This window comes from Oncorhynchus nerka, linkage group LG4, assembly GCF_034236695.1.
Source record: "Oncorhynchus nerka isolate Pitt River linkage group LG4, Oner_Uvic_2.0, whole genome shotgun sequence".
Lineage (NCBI taxonomy): Eukaryota > Metazoa > Chordata > Actinopteri > Salmoniformes > Salmonidae > Oncorhynchus > Oncorhynchus nerka.
Window position 1 is genome coordinate 4,577,856 of NC_088399.1, and position 19,644 is coordinate 4,597,499.

Sequence of the window (19,644 nt, forward strand, 5' to 3'; positions counted from 1 at the left end):
TTCATGTCTCATCATGTCTCTTTTCTCTCCAGAGTCTCCAGAATGAGCATGGTGAGTGATATATTATTTACATACTGTTGATCATTATTGGTCAGGTTGATTTATTGATGTTAGTTGTGTTGAAATGATTCAAGAGGAAAGCACAATGAGGCATTAACACATTTAACACTCATTTAACACTCAAAACAGTGTGGTGTTGGATGGTTACCATGGCTATTCAAATACATTCATGATCAACAGCTCCATGCCACTGATATACAGTGCCTTGCGAAAGTATTCGGCCCCCTTGAACTTTGCGACCTTTTGCCACATTTCAGGCTTCAAACATAAAGATATAAAACTGTATTTTTTTGTGAAGAATTAACAACAAGTGGGACACAATCATGAAGTGGAACGACATTTATTGGATATTTCAAACTTTTTTAACAAAACAAAAACTGAAAAATTGGGCGTGCAAAATTATTCAGCCCCTTTACTTTCAGTGCAGCAAACTCTCTCCAGAAGTTCAGTGAGGATCTCTGAATGATCCAATGTTGACCTAAATGACTAATGATGATAAATACAATCCACTGTGTCTAATCAAGTCTCCGTAAGCTCCTGCACTGTACCTCAGAGGTCTTAAAAGTGCAGAGAGCATCATGAAGAACAAGGAACACACCAGGCACCACATACAAGAAGTTTAAAGCTTTGGACAAAAGATTTCCCAAGCTTTAAACATCCCAAGGAGCACTGTGCCTTTAATATTGAAATGGAAGGAGTATCAGACCACTACAAATCTACCAAGACCTGGCCCCCTCTAAACTTTCAGCTACACAAGGAGAAGACTGATCAGACAGCCAAGAGGCTGATTTTTGGATGAACTGCAGAGATTACAGCTTTCTGTCCATTTCAACAATCAGTCATTTGCACAAATCTGGCCTTTATGGAAGAGTGGCAAGAAGAAAGCTTCATTTCTTAAAGATATCATAAAAAGTGTCGTTTAAAGTTTTCCACAAGCCACCTGGGAGAGTTACAAACATGTGGAAGAAGGTGCTCTGGTCAGATGAAACAAACTTTTGGCAACAATGCAAACTCTTATGTCAATAATACAGCTCATCACCCTAAACACAGCAACTATGTCAAACAAGGTGGTGGCAGCAAATGAGGTGCTTTTCTTCAGAGGGACAGGGAAGATGGTTAAAAAATGGGAAGATGGTGGAGCCAAATACAGAACCATTCTGGAAGAAAACCTGATTGAGTCTGCAAAAGACCTGAGACTGGAATGGTAGTTTTCCAATGGAAAAATGATCCAAAACATAAACAAAATCTACAATGGAATGGTTCAAAAATAAAAATCCAGGTGTTAGAATGGCCAAGTCAAAGTCCAAAATGAATCCAATGAATCTGGAAAGAACTGATAACAGTTTCACAAATGCTCTCCATCCAACCTCACTGAGGAGTTGTTTGCAATGTGCAAAACTGATAGAGACATATACCCCAAGCGACTTACAGCTGTAATCGCATGTAAAGGTGCAGTAATCTGTAAGATGCTGACAGTTGGTTTTAAAGCTTTGATTTGTTAAAAAAGTTTGAAATATCCAATAAATGTTTCCAGTTGTGTCAGAGTTTTATATCTTTATGTTTGAGCCTGAAATGTCGGTCGCAAAGTCAAGGGGCAGCAGAGAACTGTTCGCAAGGCACTGTACCTTCTACACACACACACACACACTACACACCACACCACACACACTACACACCACACACACACAGTCCCTCTAATACACACACAGTCCCTCTAACTACACACACACACACACAGTCCTACTTTTTTTTTTTTTTATTTTTATTTCACCTTTATTTAACCAGGTTGGTTGAGAACACCTTTATTTAACCAGGTAGGCATTTGAGAACAAGTTCTCATTTACAATTTAAGTCATGGCCAAGATAAAGCAAAGCAGTTCTTAGATACAACGACACAGAGTTACACATGGAGTAAAACAAACATACAGTCAATAATACAGTATAAACAAGTCTATATACAATGTAGCAAATGAGGTGAGAAGGAGGTAAAGGCAAAAAAGGCCATGGTGGCAAAGTAAATACAATATAGCAGGTAAAACACTGGAATGGTAGTTTTGCAATGGAAAAATGTGCAAAGTAGAAAATAAAAATAATGGGGTGCAAAGGAGCAAAATAAATTAATGAATTAAATACAGTTGGGAAAGAGGTAGTTGTTTGGGCTAAATTATAGGTGGGCTATGTACAGGTGCAGTAATCTGTAAGATGCTCTGACAGTTGGTGCTTAAAGCTAGTGAGGGAGATAAGTGTTTCCAGTTTCAGAGATTTTTGTAGTTCGTTCCAGTCATTGGCAGCAGAGAACTGTTAACGTTACTTGCCTAGTTAAATAAAGGTTAAATCATTTTTTTTTTAAATTGGGTTTTTACACTCCCCCTTGCTGTTACAGGGCTTTGTAAAACAGTGGCCTGCATATTGCTCTCTCTCTCTCTTCTCTGTCTCTCCCCTTGCTGTCTGTCTGTCTGTCTGTCTGTCTGTCTGTCTGTCTGTCTCTCTCTGTCTGTCTGTCTGTCTGTCTGTCTGTCTGTCTCTCTGTCTCCCTCTCTCTCTCTGTCTCTCCGTGTCTCTCTGCTCTCTCCCTGATGTCTGTCTGTCTGTCTGTCTGTCTGTCTGTCTGTCTGTCTGTCTGTCTGTCTGTCTGTCTGTCTGTCTGTCTGTCTGTCTGTCTGTCTGTCTGTCTGTTTATCTGTGTCTGTCTGTCTGTCTCTGTCTGTCTGTCTACTATCTCTCTCTCTCTCTCTGCTCTCTCCTCTCTCTCTCTCTCTCTGTCTCTCTCTCTGTCTCTCTCTCTCACTCTCTCTCTCTCTGCTCTCTCCCTACTATCTCTACTCTCTGTCTCTGTCTCTCTCTCTCTCTCTCTCTCTCTCTCTCTCTCTCTCTCTCTGCCACATTAGCCCCTTGGATCGTTTCCCACCTGCCTCAGCGGTACTATTGAGTGCTCCAACATGAGACAGTAGCCCTGTACTTTGTTCACCCTGATCCACCTATTCACAGGGAATCCCCCCAACCCAGGGGCGCTTTGATCCCCTCTAATACACCTCTCTACACATTCTGCTGAACGTGGCACTGGGCTGGGGGAATGAAGAGAAAGAGTTACAGAGAGAGAGAGGGGAGGGGAGGGAGATACATGGGAGGGGAGGGAGAGAGGAATACAGAGAGAGAGAGATACAGAGGGGGAGGGGGAAGAGATATAGAGAGAGAGAGAGAGATACAGAGAGAGAGAGAGATACAGAGAGAGAGAGAGAGAGAGAGAGAGAGAGAGAGAGAGAGAGAGGGAGAGAGAGAGATACAGAGAGAGATACAGAGGGGGAGGGGGAAGAGAGAGAGAGAGAGAGAGAGAGAGATACAGAGAGAGATACAGAGAGAGAGAGAGAGAGAGAGAGATACAGAGAGAGAGAGAGAGAGAGAGAGACAGAGAGAGAGAGAAAGAAAGAGACAGAGAGAGAGAGAGAGAGAGAGAGAGAAGAGAGATACAGAGAGAGAGAGAGAGATACAGAGAGAGAGATACAGAGGGGGAGGGGGAAGAGAGATAGAGAGAGATACAGAGAGAGATACAGAGAGAGAAACAGAGAGAGAGATACAGAGGGGGAGGGGGAAGAGAGAGATACAGAGAGAGATACAGAGGGGGAGGGAAGAGAGATAGAGAGAGATACAGAGGGGGAGGGGGAAGAGAGAGATACAGAGAGAGATACAGAGAGGGGGAAGAGATACAGAGAGATACAGAGGGGGAGGGGAAGAGAGAGAGAGAGACACAGAGAGAGAGATACAGAGGGGGAGAGGGGGAAGAGAGAGAGAGAGACACAGAGATAGAGATACAGAGAGATACAGAGAGAGAGATACAGAGGGAGAGATACAGAGAGAGAGATACAGAGGGAGAGGGGGAAGAGAGAGATACAGAGAGAGATACAGAGAGAGAGATACAGAGGGAAGGAGAGAGAGAGAGATACAGAGAGAGAGAGAGAGGGAAGGAGAGAGAGAGAGATAGAGAGAGAGAGATACAGAGAGAGAGAGAGAGAGATACAGAGAGAGAGATACAGGGGGGAGATACAGAGAGAGAGATACAGGGGGAGGGGGGGGGAAGAGAGAGAGAGAGAGATACACAGAGAGAGAGATACAGAGAGAGAGATACAGAGGGAAGGAGAGAGAGAGAGAGAGAGGAGAGAGAGAGAGAGAGATACAGAGAGAGAGAGAGAGATAGAGAGAGATACAGAGAGAGAGATACAGAGAGAGAGAGAGGGAAGAGAGAGAGAGACACAGAGAGAGAGATACAGGGGGAGATACAGAGAGAGAGATACAGGGGGAGAGGGGGAAGGAAGAGAGAGAGATACAGAGAGAGAGATACAGAGAGAGAGATACAGAGGGAAGGAGAGAGGAAGAGAGAGAGAGAGAGATACAGAGAGAGAGAGAGAGATAGAGAGAGATACAGAGAGAGATACAGAGAGAGAGAGATACAGAGAGAGAGAGAGATACAGAGAGAGAGATACAGAGAGAGAGATACAGAGAGAGAGATACAGAGGGAAGGAGAGAGATACAGAGAGAGAGAGAGAGAGAGAAGGAGAGAGAGAGAGAGAGAGAGAGAGATACAGAGAGAGATACAGAGAGAGAGATACAGAGAGAGAGAGAGAAGGAGAGAGAGAGATACAGAGAGAGAGATACAGAGAGAGAGAGAGATACAGAGAGAGATACAGAGAGAGAGAGATACAGAGGGGGAGAGAGATACAGAGGGGAAGGGGGAAGAGAGGGGAAGAGAGATAGAGGGGGAGGGAGAGAGGAATACAGAGAGAGAGGGCGAGAGGGAGAGAGAGGGGGAGAGAGCAAGAAAGGGACAGATACAAAGAGAGAGAGAGTGTGTGCTAGGGTGGGAGGGTCCAGTCTGACTTCCTCTCCTGCTCTCCGAACCAGATGCTGTGAGTAACGCCTCAACCCAGCTCCCCGACCAGCTCCCAGAGCAGCAGCCAGACATCAGAGACTCCTCCACCACCTCTCGTCATCAGGCCACAGCCTCAGAGCACCTGCCTCTGGGGAGCAGCCAAAGAAACCTGGTAGGTGCTGGGTGGGGAGGAAGTAGTTGTGAGGTTTGGACTGGAGCCAAGGGAGGACAGTACTAGGACCAGGGAGGGGTAGTGGGTAGTAGCTAGCTAACGGAGAGTGAGGGAGGACAGGACCAGGGAGGGGTAGCGGGTAGTAGCTAGCTAACGAGAGTGAGGGAGGACAGTACTAGGACCAGGGAGGGTAGCGGGTAGTAGCTAGCTAACGGAGAGAGGGGAGGACAGTACTAGGACCAGGGAGGTGTAGCGGTAGTAGCTAGCTAGAGAGTGAGGGAGGACAGTACTAGGACCAGGAGGGGTAGCGGGTAGTAGCTAGCTAACGGAGAGTGAGGGAGGACAGTACTAGGACCAGGGAGGGACAGATACAAAGGAGGACAGTACTAGGACCAGGGAGGGGTAGCGGTAGTAGCTAGCTAACGGAGAGTGAGGGAGGACAGTACTAGGACCAGGGAGGGTTAGTAGCTGCTCGGAGTGAGGGAGGACAGTACAGGACCAGGGAGGGTGTGGTAGTAGCTAGCTAACGGAGAGTGGGGAGGACAGTACTAGGACCAGGGAGGGGTAGCGGGTAGTCTAGCTAACGGAGAGTGAGGGAGGACAGTACTCCAGGGAGGGGTACCGGGTGTAGCCTCTGAGGGAGGACAGCCAGGACCAGGGAGGGTACCTGGTAGGTGCTGGGTGGGGAGGACAGTAGTTGGACCAGGTTTGGACGGGTGGCTGGCCAAGGGAGAGGGAGGACAGTACTAGGACCAGGGAGGGGTAGTGGGTAGTAGCTAGCTAACGGAGAGTGGGGAGGACAGTACTAGGACCAGGGAGGGGTAGCGGGTAGTAGCTGCTAGGAGTGAGGGAGGACAGTACTAGGACCAGGGAGGGGTAGCGGGTAGTAGCTAGCTAACGGAGAGTGAGGGAGGACAGTACTAGGACCAGGGAGGGGTAGCGGGTAGTAGCTAGCTAACGGAGAGTGAGGGAGGACAGTACTAGGACCAGGGAGGGGTAGTGGGTAGTAGCTAGCTAACGGAGAGTGAGGGAGGACAGTACTAGGACCAGGGAGGGGTAGCGGGTAGTAGCTGGCTAACGGAGAGTGAGGGAGGACAGTACTAGGACCAGGGAGGGGTAGCGGGTAGTAGCTAGCTAACGGAGAGTGAGGGAGGACAGTACTAGGACCAGGGAGGGGTAGCGGGTAGTAGCTAGCTAACGGAGAGTGAGGGAGGACAGTACTAGGACCAGGGAGGGGTAGTGGGTAGTAGCTAGCTAACGGAGAGTGAGGGAGGACAGTACTAGGACCAGGGAGGGGTAGTGGGTAGTAGCTAGCTAACGGAGAGTGAGGGAGGACAGTACTAGGACCAGGGAGGGGTAGCGGGTAGTAGCTAGCTAACGGAGAGTGAGGGAGGACAGTACTAGGACCAGGGAGGGGTAGCGGGTAGTAGCTAGCTAACGGAGAGTGAGGGAGGACAGTACTAGGACCAGGGAGGGGTAGCGGGTAGTAGCTAGCTAACGGAGAGTGAGGGAGGACAGTACTAGGACCAGGGAGGGGTAGCGGGTAGTAGCTAGCTAACGGAGAGTGAGGGAGGACAGTACTAGGACCAGGGAGGGGTAGTGGGTAGTAGCTAGCTAACGGAGAGTGAGGGAGGTACAATGTGGCAACCCACAGACTCACCAATAGGAAGGTACAATGTGGCAACCCACAGACTCACCAATAGGAAGGTACAATGTGGCAACCCACAGACTCACCAATAGGAAGGTACAATGTGGCAACCCACAGACTCACCAATAGGAAGGTACAATGTGACAACCCACAGACTCACCAATAGGAAGGTACAATGTAGCAACCCACAGACTCACCAATAGGAAGGTACAAAGTGGCAACCCACAGACTCACCAATAGGAAGGTACAATGTGACAACCCACAGACTCACCAATAGGAAGGTACAATGTAGCAACCCACAGACTCACCAATAGGGAGGTACAATGTGACAACCCACAGACTCACCAATAGGAAGGTACAATGTAGCAACCCACAGACTCACCAATAGGAAGGTACAATGTGGCAACCCACAGACTCACCAATAGGAAGGTACAATGTAGCAACCCACAGACTCACCAATAGGGAGGTACAATGTGGCAACCCACAGACTCACCAATAGGAAGGTACAATGTAGCCAGATGTCTATGTGTCAGGGGAGAAGCTCCAGGTGGTATCTGATGTTACTGAGCCAGATGTCTATGTGTCAGGGGAGAAGCTCCAGCTGGTATCTGATGCTACTGAGCCAGATGTCTGTGTGTCAGGGGAGAAGCTCCAGCTGGTATCTGATGCTACTGAGCCAGATGTCTGTGTGTCAGGGGAGAAGCTCCAGGTGGTATCTGATGTTACTGAGCCAGATGTCTATGTGTCAGGGGAGAAGCTCCAGCTGGTATCTGATGTTACTGAGCCAGATGTCTGTGTGTCTGTGTGTCAGGGGAGAAGCTCCAGCTGGTATCTGATGCTACTGAGCCAGATGTCTGTGTGTCAGGGGAGAAGCTCCAGCTGGTATCTGATGCTACTGAGCCAGATGTCTATGTGTCAGGGGAGAAGCTCCAGGTGGTATCTGATGTTACTGAGCCAGATGTCTATGTGTCAGGGGAGAAGCTCCAGCTGGTATCTGATGCTACTGAGCCAGATGTCTATGTGTCAGGGGAGAAGCTCCAGGTCGTATCTGAGCCAGATGTCTATGTGTCAGGGGAGAAGCTCCAGCTGGTATCTGATGCTACTGAGCCAGATGTCTGTGTGTCATGGGAGAAGCTCCAGGTGGTATCTGATGTTACTGAGCCAGATGTCTATGTGTCAGGGGAGAAGCTCCAGGTCGTATCTGAGCCAGATGTCTATGTGTCAGGGGAGAAGCTCCAGCTGGTATCTGATGCTACTGAGCCAGATGTCTGCGTGTCATGGGAGAAGCTCCAGGTGGTATCTGATGTTACTGAGCCAGATGTCTATGTGTCAGGGGAGAAGCTCCAGGTGGTATCTGATGTTACTGAGCCAGATGTCTATGTGTCAGGGGAGAAGCTCCAGGTGGTATCTGATGTTACTGAGCCAGATGTCTATGTGTCAGGGGAGAAGCTCCAGGTGGTATCTGATGTTACTGAGCCAGATGTCTGTGTGTCAGGGGAGAAGCTCCAGCTGGTATCTGATGCTACTTAGCCAGATGTCTGTGTGTCAGGGAAGATGCTCCAGGTGGTATCTGATGTTACTGAGCCAGATGTCTATGTGTCAGGGGAGAAGCTCCAGGTGGTATCTGAGCCAGATGTCTATGTGTCAGGGAAGAAGCTCCAGGTGGTATCTGATGTTACTGAGCCAGATGTCTATATGTCAGGGGAGAAGCTCCAGCTGGTATCTGATGCTACTGAGCCAGATGTCTATGTGTCAGGGGAGAAGCTCCAGGTGGTATCTGAGCCAGATGTCTATGTGTCAGGGGAGAAGCTCCAGGTGGTATCTGAGCCAGATGTCTGTGTGTCAGGGGAGAAGCTCCAGGTGGTATCTGATGTTACTGAGCCAGATGTCTGTGTGTCTATGTGTCAGGGGAGAAGCTCCAGGTGGTATCTCACTCTATCTTGTTCTATGTTACTCTGTCTACGTGCTACTTGTCTCTTGTTCTATGTTGTTCTGTCTGGTTGCTACGTGTCTCTTGTTCTATGTTGTTCTGTCTGCGTGCTACGTGTCTCTTGTTCTATATTTCTCTGTCTGCGTGCTACGTGTCTCTTGTTCTATATTTCTCTGTCTGCGTGCTACGTGTCTCTTGTTCTATGTGTCTCTTGTTCTATGTGTCTCTTGTTCTACGTGTCTCTTGTTCTATGTGTCTCTTGTTCTATGTTTCTCTGTCTGCGTGCTACGTGTCTCTTGTTCTATGTTCCTCTGTCTGTGTGCTATGTGTCTCTTGTTCTATGTGTCTCTTGTTCTATGTGTCTCTTGTTCTATGTGTCTCTTGTTCTATGTGTCTCTTGTTCTACGTGTCTCTTGTTCTATGTGTCTCTTGTTCTACGTGTCTCTTGTTCTATGTGTCTCTTGTTCTATGTGTCTCTTGTTCTACGTGTCTCTTGTTCTGTGTCTCTTGTTCTACGTGTCTCTTGTTCTACGTGTCTCTTGTTCTATGTGTCTCTTGTTCTATGTGTCTCTTGTTCTATGTTTCTCTGTCTCGTTGTTCTATGTGTCTCTTGTTCTACGTGTCTCTTGTTCTATGTGTCTCTTGTTCTATGTGTCTCTTGTTCTATGTGTCTCTGTCTGTGTGCTACGTGTCTCTTGTTCTATGTGTCTCTTGTTCTATGTGTCTCTCGTTCTACGTGTCTCTTGTTCTATGTGTCTCTTGTTCTATGTGTCTCTGTCTGTGTGCTGTGTCTCTTGTTCTATGTGTCTCTTGTTCTATGTGTCTCTTGTTCTATGTGTCTCTTGTTCTATGTGTCTCTTGTTCTATGTGTCTCTTGTTCTACGTGTCTCTTGTTCTATGTGTCTCTTGTTCTATGTTACTCTGTCTGCGTTCTACGTGTCTCTTGTTCTACGTGTCTCTCTTGTTCTATGTGTCTCTTGTTCTATGTTTCTCTGTCTGCGTTCTATGTGTCTCTTGTTCTATGTGTCTCTTGTTCTATGTTTCTCTTGTTCTATGTGTCTCTTGTTCTATGTGTCTCTTGTTCTATGTTTCTCTTGTTCTATGTGTCTCTTGTTCTATGTTTCTCTGTCTCGTCTCTTGTTCTATGTGTCTCTTGTTCTACGTGTCTCTTGTTCTATGTTTCTCTGTCTGCGTGCTACGTGTCTCTTGTTCTATGTGTCTCTTGTTCTACGTGTCTCTTGTTCTATGTGTCTCTTGTTCTATGTGTCTCTTGTTCTATGTGTCTCTGTCTGTGTGCTACGTGTCTCTTGTTCTATGTGTCTCTTGTTCTATGTGTCTCTCGTTCTACGTGTCTCTTGTTCTATGTGTCTCTTGTTCTATGTGTCTCTGTCTGTGTCTGTGTCTCTTGTTCTATGTGTCTCTTGTTCTATGTGTCTCTTGTTCTATGTGTCTCTTGTTCTATGTCTCTTGTTCTATGTGTCTCTTGTTCTACGTGTCTCTTGTTCTATGTGTCTCTTGTTCTATGTTACTCTTCTCGTTCTATGTTTCTCTGTCTCTTGTTCTATGTGTCTCTTGTTCTATGTGTCTCTTGTTCTATGTTTCTCTGTCTGCGTTCTATGTGTCTCTTGTTCTACGTGTCTCTTGTTCTATGTTTCTCTGTCTGCGTTCTATGTGTCTCTTGTTCTATGTTTCTCTGTCTGCGTTCTATGTGTCTCTTGTTCTACGTGTCTCTGTCTACGTGCTGCGTGTCTCTTGTTCTACGTGTCTCTTGTTCTATGTTCCTCTGCATGTGCTCACTACTCATGGTCTGTCTGTATTGTTATTGTAATTGTTTTTAATAACTTGCCCAGGGACTCCAGGTCAAAATTAGCCGATTGGCTAAAACCAGCACTTTTACTGAAACGTTGATTCATGTGCACTGTCCCTGTAAAAATATAAATAAACTCAAACTCGGAACACCGATCAGTTCAACATATTAACACTGGAGCTCACTGTGGGACTGGGCACTGGGCCCTGGGACTGGGCCCTGGGATACTTAACACTGGACTGCCCTGGGACTGTCCTGGGGGACTGGGCTCTGGGACTGGGCTCTGGGACTGGGCCCTGGGACTGGGCTCTGGGACTGGGCTCTGGGACTGGGCTCTGGGACTGGGCTCTGGGACTGGGCTCTGATCACAGGACTAACAGGTTCTACAGCTAGAGGACTCCTGTTATCTCCGGGCGTGAGAGGTTTAACTAGGGCCATCTACTTTAAATGCTGTCTGTCTTCCCAGTGACCTACTTGGTGTGTGAACTGCTGACTGCTCACAACTTGAAGACATTTGTTGACACATCAACCAGGATGACTTGTTTAGGTAATCAGGGGGGGGTTTCATCTTCAAGCCAATCAGCAATAGTATTAGTACATCAGTCTCTCCTGTTTTTCCCAGCGATGGTCTGGTTGTTAAACTAATACTGTCCAGCTGAATTATTTTGGAAGGAAAGAGAGTAGCTTCCCATCACTCTCTCACTTGAGTATCTTACCTAGTTATTTACAGATCTCACGATGTGTGTGTTTTCTGTACCTGTTCGCTCCTCTCCCTGTAGGCCGACGCTCCCCAACGCCTGGTTATTTCTGTACCTGTTCGCTCCTCTCCCTGTAGGCCGACGCTCCCCAACCCCTGGTTATTTCCGATTTAGCGCACCCTGCCCGCACAACCCCATGTGGAATTCCTTCGTCTCTGGCAGCGTTTGGAACTGCCCATCTGAGGTCAAGAACTCCAAGTTCATCCTATCCTACGCTGCCCTTCAGTCCCTTGACTTTTTGGCCCTGACGGAGGCTTGGAACAACTCAGAAAATACTGCTAGTCGCTGCTCTCTCTTCATCTGACTACTTTTTCTATCATAATCCTGGTCATCACTCTGGTGGCACATTGATACACATTTTTCCTGAGTGAAGATTTTCTGTTTATTTTCCTCTTGCCTGTCCATCTCCTCATTTCAATTCCATTCTATCACTGTCACTTGTCCACTCAAGCTTAACATTATTGTCATATATCGCCCACCAGAAGCCCTTGGAGAGTTCATCCAATGAGCTCCACACCTTGGAGAGTTCATCCAATGAGCTTGACACTTTGATAAACTCACTTCCTGACGATGGCTAACCGCTATTCGTACTTCAACCTCCCGATATCGCCTTCGATTTATTTATTTTTCCAATCCCCTCCAACTCACAAGGCAGACAATACTCTTAACCTCATCTTTACAGGAGGCTGTTCTCCTACTAATCTCACTGTGACCCCCTCCAGGTCTCTGTTCTCCTATTAATCTCACTGTGACCACCTCCAGGTCTCTGTTCTCCTACTAATCTCACTGTGACCCCCTCCAGGTCTCTGTTCTCCTACTAATCTCACTGTGACCCCCATCCAGGTCTCTGTTCTCCTACTAATTTTACATTTACATTTAAGTCATTTAGCAGACGCTCTTATCCAGAGCGACTTACAAATTGGTGCATTCACCTTATGACATCCAGTGGAACAGCCACTTTACAATAGTGCATCTAAATCTTTTAAGGGGGGTGAGAGGGATTACTTTATCCTATCCTAGGTATTCCTTAAAGAGGTGGGGTTTCAGGTGTCTCCGGAAGGTGGTGATTGACTCCGCTGTCCTGGCGTCGTGAGGGAGTTTGTTCCACCATTGGGGGCCAGAGCAGCGAACAGTTTTGACTGGGCTGAGCGGGAACTGTACTTCCTCAGTGGTAGGGAGGCCAGGCCAGAGGTGGATGAACACAGTGCCCTTGTTTGGGTGTAGGGCCTGATCAGAGCCTGGAGGTACTGTTCTCACCATGGTCTTGTAGCGGATCTTCAACTGGAAGCCAGTGGAGAGAGCGGAGGAGCGGGGTGACGTGAGAGAACTTGGGAAGGTTGAACACCAGAAGGGCCGGCGTTCTGGATGAGTTGTAGGGGTTTAATGGCACAGGCAGGGAGCCCAGCCAACAGCGAGTTGCAGTAATCCAGACTGCCTGGAATCGCCGCTTCCTGTGTGAGGCAGGGTCGTACTCTGCGGATGTTGTAGAGCATGAACCTACAGGAACGGGCCACCGCCTTGATGTTAGTTGAGAACGACAGGGTGTTGTCCAGGATCACGCCAAGGTTCTTAGCGCTCTGGGAGGAGGACACAATGGAGTTGTCAACCGTGATGGCGAGATCATGGAACGGGCAGTCCTTCCCCGGGAGGAAGAGCAGCTCCGTCTTGCCGAGGTTCAGCTTGATCTAATCTCACTGTAACCCCCTCCAGGTCTCTGTTCTCCTACTAATCTCACTGTAACCCCCTCCAGGTCTCTGTTCTCCTACTAATCTCACTGTAACCCCCTCCAGGTCTCTGTTCTCCTACTAATCTCACTGTAACCCCCTAGGTCTCTGTATCTCGTCTGCTAAATGACTTAAATGTAAATGTAAATGTACTAATCTCACTGTAACCCCCTCCAGGTCTCTGTTCTCCTACTAATCTCACTGTAACCCCCAACCTCCAGGTCTCTGTTCTCCTACTAATCTCACTGTAACCCCCTCCAGGTCTCTGTTCTCCTACTAATCTCACTGTCACCTCCTCCAGGTCTCTGTTCTCCTACTAATCTCACTGTAACCCCCTCCAGGTCTCTGTTCTCCTACTAATCTCACTGTGACCCCCTCCAGGTCTCTGTACTCCTACTAATCTCACTGTAACCCCCCCCCCAACCTCCAGGTCTCTGTTCTCCTACTAATCTCACTGTGACCCCCTCCAGGTCTCTGTTCTCCTATTAATCTCACTGTGACCACCTCCAGGTCTCTGTTCTCCTACTAATCTCACTGTGACCCCCATCCAGGTCTCTGTTCTCCTACTAATCTCACTGTAACCCCCCTCCAGGTCTCTGTTCTCCTACTAATCTCACTGTTACCCCCTCCAGGTCTCTGTTCTCCTACTAATCTCACTGTAACCCCCCATCTCACTGTAACCCTTAGAGAGTTCATCAATGATCTTGACACCTTGATAAGCTAATGTCCTGACGATGGCTCACCGCTGTTCGTACTTGGCGACTTCAACCTCCCGACGACTGCCTTCTATTAATTTCTTTCCAACTCTCTCTTTTCCCTCCTTTTGACCCTTTCCCAGTCCCCTCCCACTCACAAGGCAGACAATGCAGTTGATCTCATCTTTACTAGAGGCTGTTTGCCTACTCCCCTGGTCCGTGGCTGAGTGACTCATTGCGAGCTTACAGAACTGTGCTGCGGGCAGCTGAGTGTAAATGGAGGAAAACTAAACATCCGGAGGACATATCACACTTCCTCTCCCTCCTCTCTACTTTCTCTTCCTCTGGGTCCGCTGCTAAAGCCACTTTTATCACTCTACATTTCAAGCTTCTGCCTCTAACCCTAGGAAACTCTTTTCTGCCTTCTCCTCCTTCCTTAATCCTTCTCCCCCTCCCTCCTCCCCCCTCCTCCCTCCTCCTCCCTCTCTGTGGATGACTTTGTCAACCACTTTGACAAGAAGGTCGACGACATCTGTTCCTCATTCACTCAGCCTATTGAGTCCACTGGTCTCATTCACTCAGCCTATTGAGTCCCCTGGTCCCACTCATTCACTCAGCCTATTGAGTCCACTGGTCTCATTCACTCAGCCTATTGAGTCCACTGGTCTCATTCACTCAGCCTATTGAGTCCACTGGTCTCATTCACTCAGCCTATTGAGTCCACTGGTCTCATTCACTCAGCCTATTGAGTCCACTGGTCTCATTCACTCAGTCCACTGGTCTCATTCACTCAGCCTATTGAGTCCACTGATCTCATTCACTCAGCCTATTGAGTCCACTGGTCTCATTCACTCAGCCTATTGAGTCCACTGGTCCCACTCATTCACTCAGCCTATTGAGTCCACTGGTCTCATTCACTCAGCCTATTGAGTCCACTGGTCCCACTCATTCACTCAGCCTATTGAGTCCACTGGTCTCATTCACTCAGCCTATTGAGTCCACTGGTCTCGTTCACTCAGCCAATTGAGTCCACTGGTCCCACTCATTCACTCAGCCTATTGAATCCAATTGGTCTCATTCACTCAGCCTATTGAGTCCACTGGTCTCATTCACTCGGCCTATTGAGTCCACTGGTCTCATTCACTCAGCCTATTGAGTCCACTGGTCTCATTCACTCAGCCTATTAAGTCCACTGGTCTCATTCACTCAGCCTATTGAGTCCACTGGTCTCGTTCACTCAGCCTATTGAGTCCACTGGTCCCACTCATTCACTCAGCCTATTGAATCCAATTGGTCTCATTCACTCAGCCTATTGAGTCCACTGGTCTCATTCTGGTCTCATTCCACTGGTCTCATTCAGCCTATTGAGTCCACTGGTCTCATTCACTCAGCCTATTGAGTCCACTGGTCTCATTCACTCAGCCTATTGAGTCCACTGGTCCCACTCATTCACTCAGCCTATTGAGTCCACTGGTCTCATTCACTCAGCCTATTGAGTCCACTGGTCCCACTCATTCACTCAGCCTATTGAGTCCACTGGTCTCATTCACTCAGCCTATTGAGTCCACTGGTCTCATTCACTCAGCCTATTGAGTCCACTGGTCTCATTCACTCAGCCTATTGAGTCCACTGGTCTCATTCACTCAGCCTATTGAGTCCACTGGTCCCACTCATTCACTCAGCCTATTGAATCCACTGGTCTCATTCACTCAGCCTATTGAGTCCACTGGTCTCATTCACTCAGCCTATTGAATCCACTGGTCCCACTCATTCACTCAGCCTATTGAGTCCACTGGTCTCATTCACTCAGCCTATTGAATCCACTGGTCCCACTCATTCACTCAGCCTATTGAGTCCACTGGTCTCATTCACTCAGCCTATTGAGTCCACTGGTCTCATTCACTCAGCCTATTGAGTCCACTGGTCTCATTCACTCAGCCTATTGAGTCCACTGGTCTCATTCACTCAGCCTATTGAGTCCACTGATCTCATTCACTCAGCCTATTGAGTCCACTGATCTCATTCACTCAGCCTATTGAGTCCACTGGTCTCATTCACTCAGCCTATTGAGTCCCCTGGTCCCACTCATTCACTCAGCCTATTGAGTCCACTGGTCTCATTCACTCAGCCTATTGAGTCCACTGATCTCATTCACTCAGCCTATTGAGTCCACTGGTCTCATTCACTCAGCCTATTGAGTCCACTGATCTCATTCACTCAGAATTATCTAACGCCTTGACCTCTTTCTCCCCATCTTTCTCTAGATGAAATCCTTTGACTAGTGAGGTCCAGCCGCCCAACAACCCACTCGAATCCAACACCTCTTCCTTTCTCCAGATTAACTCTGGAGACCTTCTGCCATTCCTCACTTCCCTCATCAACTCATCCCTGACTACTTTCTGCATCCCCTCAGACTTCAAAATGGCCCGAGTCGCTCCCCTCCTCAAGAGAAACCAACACTCGACTCCTCTGACGTCAAAAACTAGTCCGGTATCCCTTCTTTATTTAAAACATTTTTTTTACGTGGCGTCTCTGATCAACTCTCTCGCTATCTCTCTCAGAATGATCTTCTTGATCCTAACCAGTCAGACTTCAAGACGGGTCACTCAACAGAGACTGCTCTTCTCTGTGTCACAGAGGCTCTCTGCTCTTCTCTGTGTCACAGAGGCTCTCTGCTCTTCTCTGTGTCACAGAGGCTCTCTGCTCTTCTCTGTATTACAGAAGCTCTCTGCTCTTCTCTGTGTCACAGAGGCTCTCTGCTCTTCAGCTCTCTGCTCTTCTCTTTGTCACAGAGGCTCTCTGCACTGCCAAAGCTGACTCTCTCTTTTCTGTTCTCATCCTCCTAGATCTATACGCTGCTTTCGACACCGTGATCCATCAGATCCTCCTCTCCACCCACTCAGGGCTGGGTGTCTCAGGCTCCATCAGATCCTCCTCTCCACCCTCTCAGGGCTGGGCGTCTCAGGCTCCATCAGATCCTCCTCTCCACCCACTCAGGGCTGGGCGTCTCAGGCTCTATCAGATCCTCCTCTCCACCCTCTCAGGGCTGGGCGTCTCAGGCTCTGCCTCCTCTCCACCCTCTCAGGGCTGGGTGTCTCAGGCTCTATCAGATCCTCCTCTCCACCCACTCAGGGCTGGGTGTCTCAGGCTCCATCAGATCCTCCTCTCCACCCTCTCAGGGCTGGGCGTCTCAGGCTCCATCAGATCCTCCTCTCCACCCACTCAGGGCTGGGCGTCTCAGGCTCTATCAGATCCTCCTCTCCACCCTCTCAGGGCTGGGTGTCTCAGGCTCCATCAGATCCTCCTCTCCACCCACTCAGGGCTGGGTGTCTCAGGCTCCATCAGATCCTCCTTTCCACCCACTCAGGGCTGGGCGTCTCAGGCTCTGCACGCTCTTGGATTGCATCCTACCTGGCAGGCCGATCCTACCAGGTGACGTGGAGAGGATCAGTGTCTGCACCACTCACGACTGGTGTCCCCCAGGGCTCGGTTCTAGGCCCTCTCCTCTTCTCTCTATACACCAAGTCACTTGGCTCCATCATTTCCTCTCAATGTCTCTCCTATCATTGCTATGCGAATGACACTCAACTACTTTTCTCCTTCCCCCCTTCTGACACCCAGGTAGTGACATGCATCTCTGCGTGCCTGCCAGATACCTCAGCTTGGATGTCGGTTCACCACCTGAAGCTCAACCTCAACAAGACGGAGCTGCTCTTTCTCCCGGGGAAGGCCTACCTGCTCAAAGACCTCTTCATCACGGTGAACAACTCCATGGTGTCCCCATCTCAGACATCAAAGAACATTGGTGTGGCCCTGTCGTTCTCTGCAAAACATCCTGCAGGTTCATGCTCTACTACATCCATAGAACCACCCTTCCTCATACAGGAAGCAGAGCAGGTCCTAATCCAGGTACTTTTCATCTCCCGTCTGGACTACCGCAACTCGCTCTTGGCAGGGCTCCCTTGCTTGTGCCATCAAATGCTACAGTCCGCCTGGTGTTCAACCTTACCAAGTCCTCCCACGTCACCCCACTCATCCGCACACTCCACTGGCTTCCAGTCAAAGCTCGCATCCACTCCAAGACCATGGTGCTTGCCTACGGAGCAGCAAGAGGAGCTACCCCTCTCTACTTTCAGGCTCAAACCCTACACCCCAAACGAGAGCACTCTGTTCCGCCACCTCAGGTCCTTGTGGGAAAGCTTCCTGCCCATCTTCCAAAAATATCTGAAACTCTATGTCTTCAAATAGTATCTTAAATAATCACCCAGAGTTGTACTATAGTTGAAACCACATGATATCCTGCCTGCCTGCCTGCCTGCCTGTCTGTCCTGTCTGCCTGTCTGTCTGTCTGTCTGTCTGTCTCTGTCTGTCTGTCTGTCTGTCTGTCTGTCTGTCTGTCTGTCTGTCTGTCTGTCTGTCTGTCTGTCTGTCTGTCTGTCTGTCACCCAGAGATGTACTATAATGGTAACATGATATCTTCTTTCTCTCCCTCCCCCTCCCACCCTCCGTCCGTCCGTCCGTCCACCTGTCTGTCTGTCTTTTATCCAGCGATGTACGCCATGGAGATCAATGTGGAGAAGGACAGAAAGACAGGGGACACCAGGATCCTGTCAGCGTCTTCCGTCAGCCCTGACGAAGTGCCTGACTGCGGGGTCAAGGTTTTCGACGACGGCCGGAATGTTGTCTACGAGGTCCGCTCGGGGGGGTCCTCTACCCTGGACAATGGGGTTCACCACTGGAGCTCCCAACAGGTGGATGAGCTGATGAAGCGGGTCGGGGCGACGACCGGCTGTGCTCAGGGAGGCAAGGCTAAGGTCACTGTCAACCCCGCCGACGCTGATGACCCCAAAACCTCCCCCAGGTCCATTGACCACTCCGCTGACCTCCCTACCAACTACACCCCCTACACTACCCCACCAGCTGTCCCTAGCTCTGCCACCACGGCCCACAAGATGCCCCAGCCCCACGCTCCAAGCGCCCCATCACCACCCAGCCTCCACCCTGCCGGGAGGTGATATGCGGGGGTGAGGTGACGGAGGCTCCCCAGGCTATGGCAGAGAAGCCGATCACAATGATCTTCATGGGCAATCACAATGTAGACGACCAGGATGAGACCAAGAGGCTGCTGGGATTCAACGGCACCATCAAGGCGGAGATCGTCCTGATCGATGAGGACGATGAGAAGTCGCTACGGGAGAAAACGGTGACAGACGGTTACTCCGTAATCGACGGCAACGCCGCCGACCTGGTGTCCGGCTCCCGGCCGCTCAGCGACTCCACCGAACTGTCGTCGGAGGGGAAGGACGAGAGCTCTGCCACGGCCACCAAGGAACTCCCCTCCCCAGCAGGTATAGAGAAGAAAGAGCGCTGCCATTGCTGTACTATCATGTGACCTCATTACTTTAACTACACTACCCACAACTCTCTGTTACTCTTGGGACTGCAGGGAGGGAGGACCTCATTGGTTAATCAAGGCTCTGATCTCCCTCCTCCCTAAACCCTCCTCCTCCTCCTCCTATTCCTCCTTACGGCTACTAACAGAACCTACCCTCTGACGCCTGGAACTTGGCTGCATTGACATCATTCTTTTTAACTTTGACCTTTGACCCACCTTTGTGAGCCTGTGTCTGACCCTTATCCCGACGATGTCCCCCAGGAAAGTAAAGGCACTCTGTCACTCCCTTCAGTAGGACAACGGTGGAAGTTGAAGTTGCCCCGAATAAAGGGTCAGTTTTAGATATTTACGACTACAGATGAAGGTCAGGATTGGATGAGGGGAAGCTGATCCTAGATCTGTACCTAGAGGAAACTTTACCCCAGAGCAAGGACAACACACCACCATTCCAACCAGAGCAGCACAGTGTTGGGCTTGCCACTAGTTTCATTGTATTCACAAGACATTTGGTCTGTAAGAAATAGGTTATAACACAATCCTTTAAAACCTGACCAAGGAATGTTTGGTGTTAAAGACCTGGATCAGATGACT

General features: G+C 49.1%; 1 protein-coding gene across 1 annotated transcript; it reads left to right on the forward strand.

Annotated features, from left to right (window-relative positions):
* The first annotated feature begins 4,983 nt into the window (after positions 1-4,983).
* palm2akap2 (PALM2 and AKAP2 fusion) lies at positions 4,984-19,050 on the forward strand. The gene is made up of 3 exons (XM_065017154.1): positions 4,984-5,096; positions 18,207-18,535; positions 18,670-19,050. Exons 2-3 carry the CDS (start codon positions 18,209-18,211, stop codon positions 19,048-19,050), a joined length of 708 nt encoding a protein of 235 aa, XP_064873226.1. The 5' UTR covers positions 4,984-5,096; positions 18,207-18,208.
* The last annotated feature ends 594 nt before the right edge of the window (positions 19,051-19,644 follow it).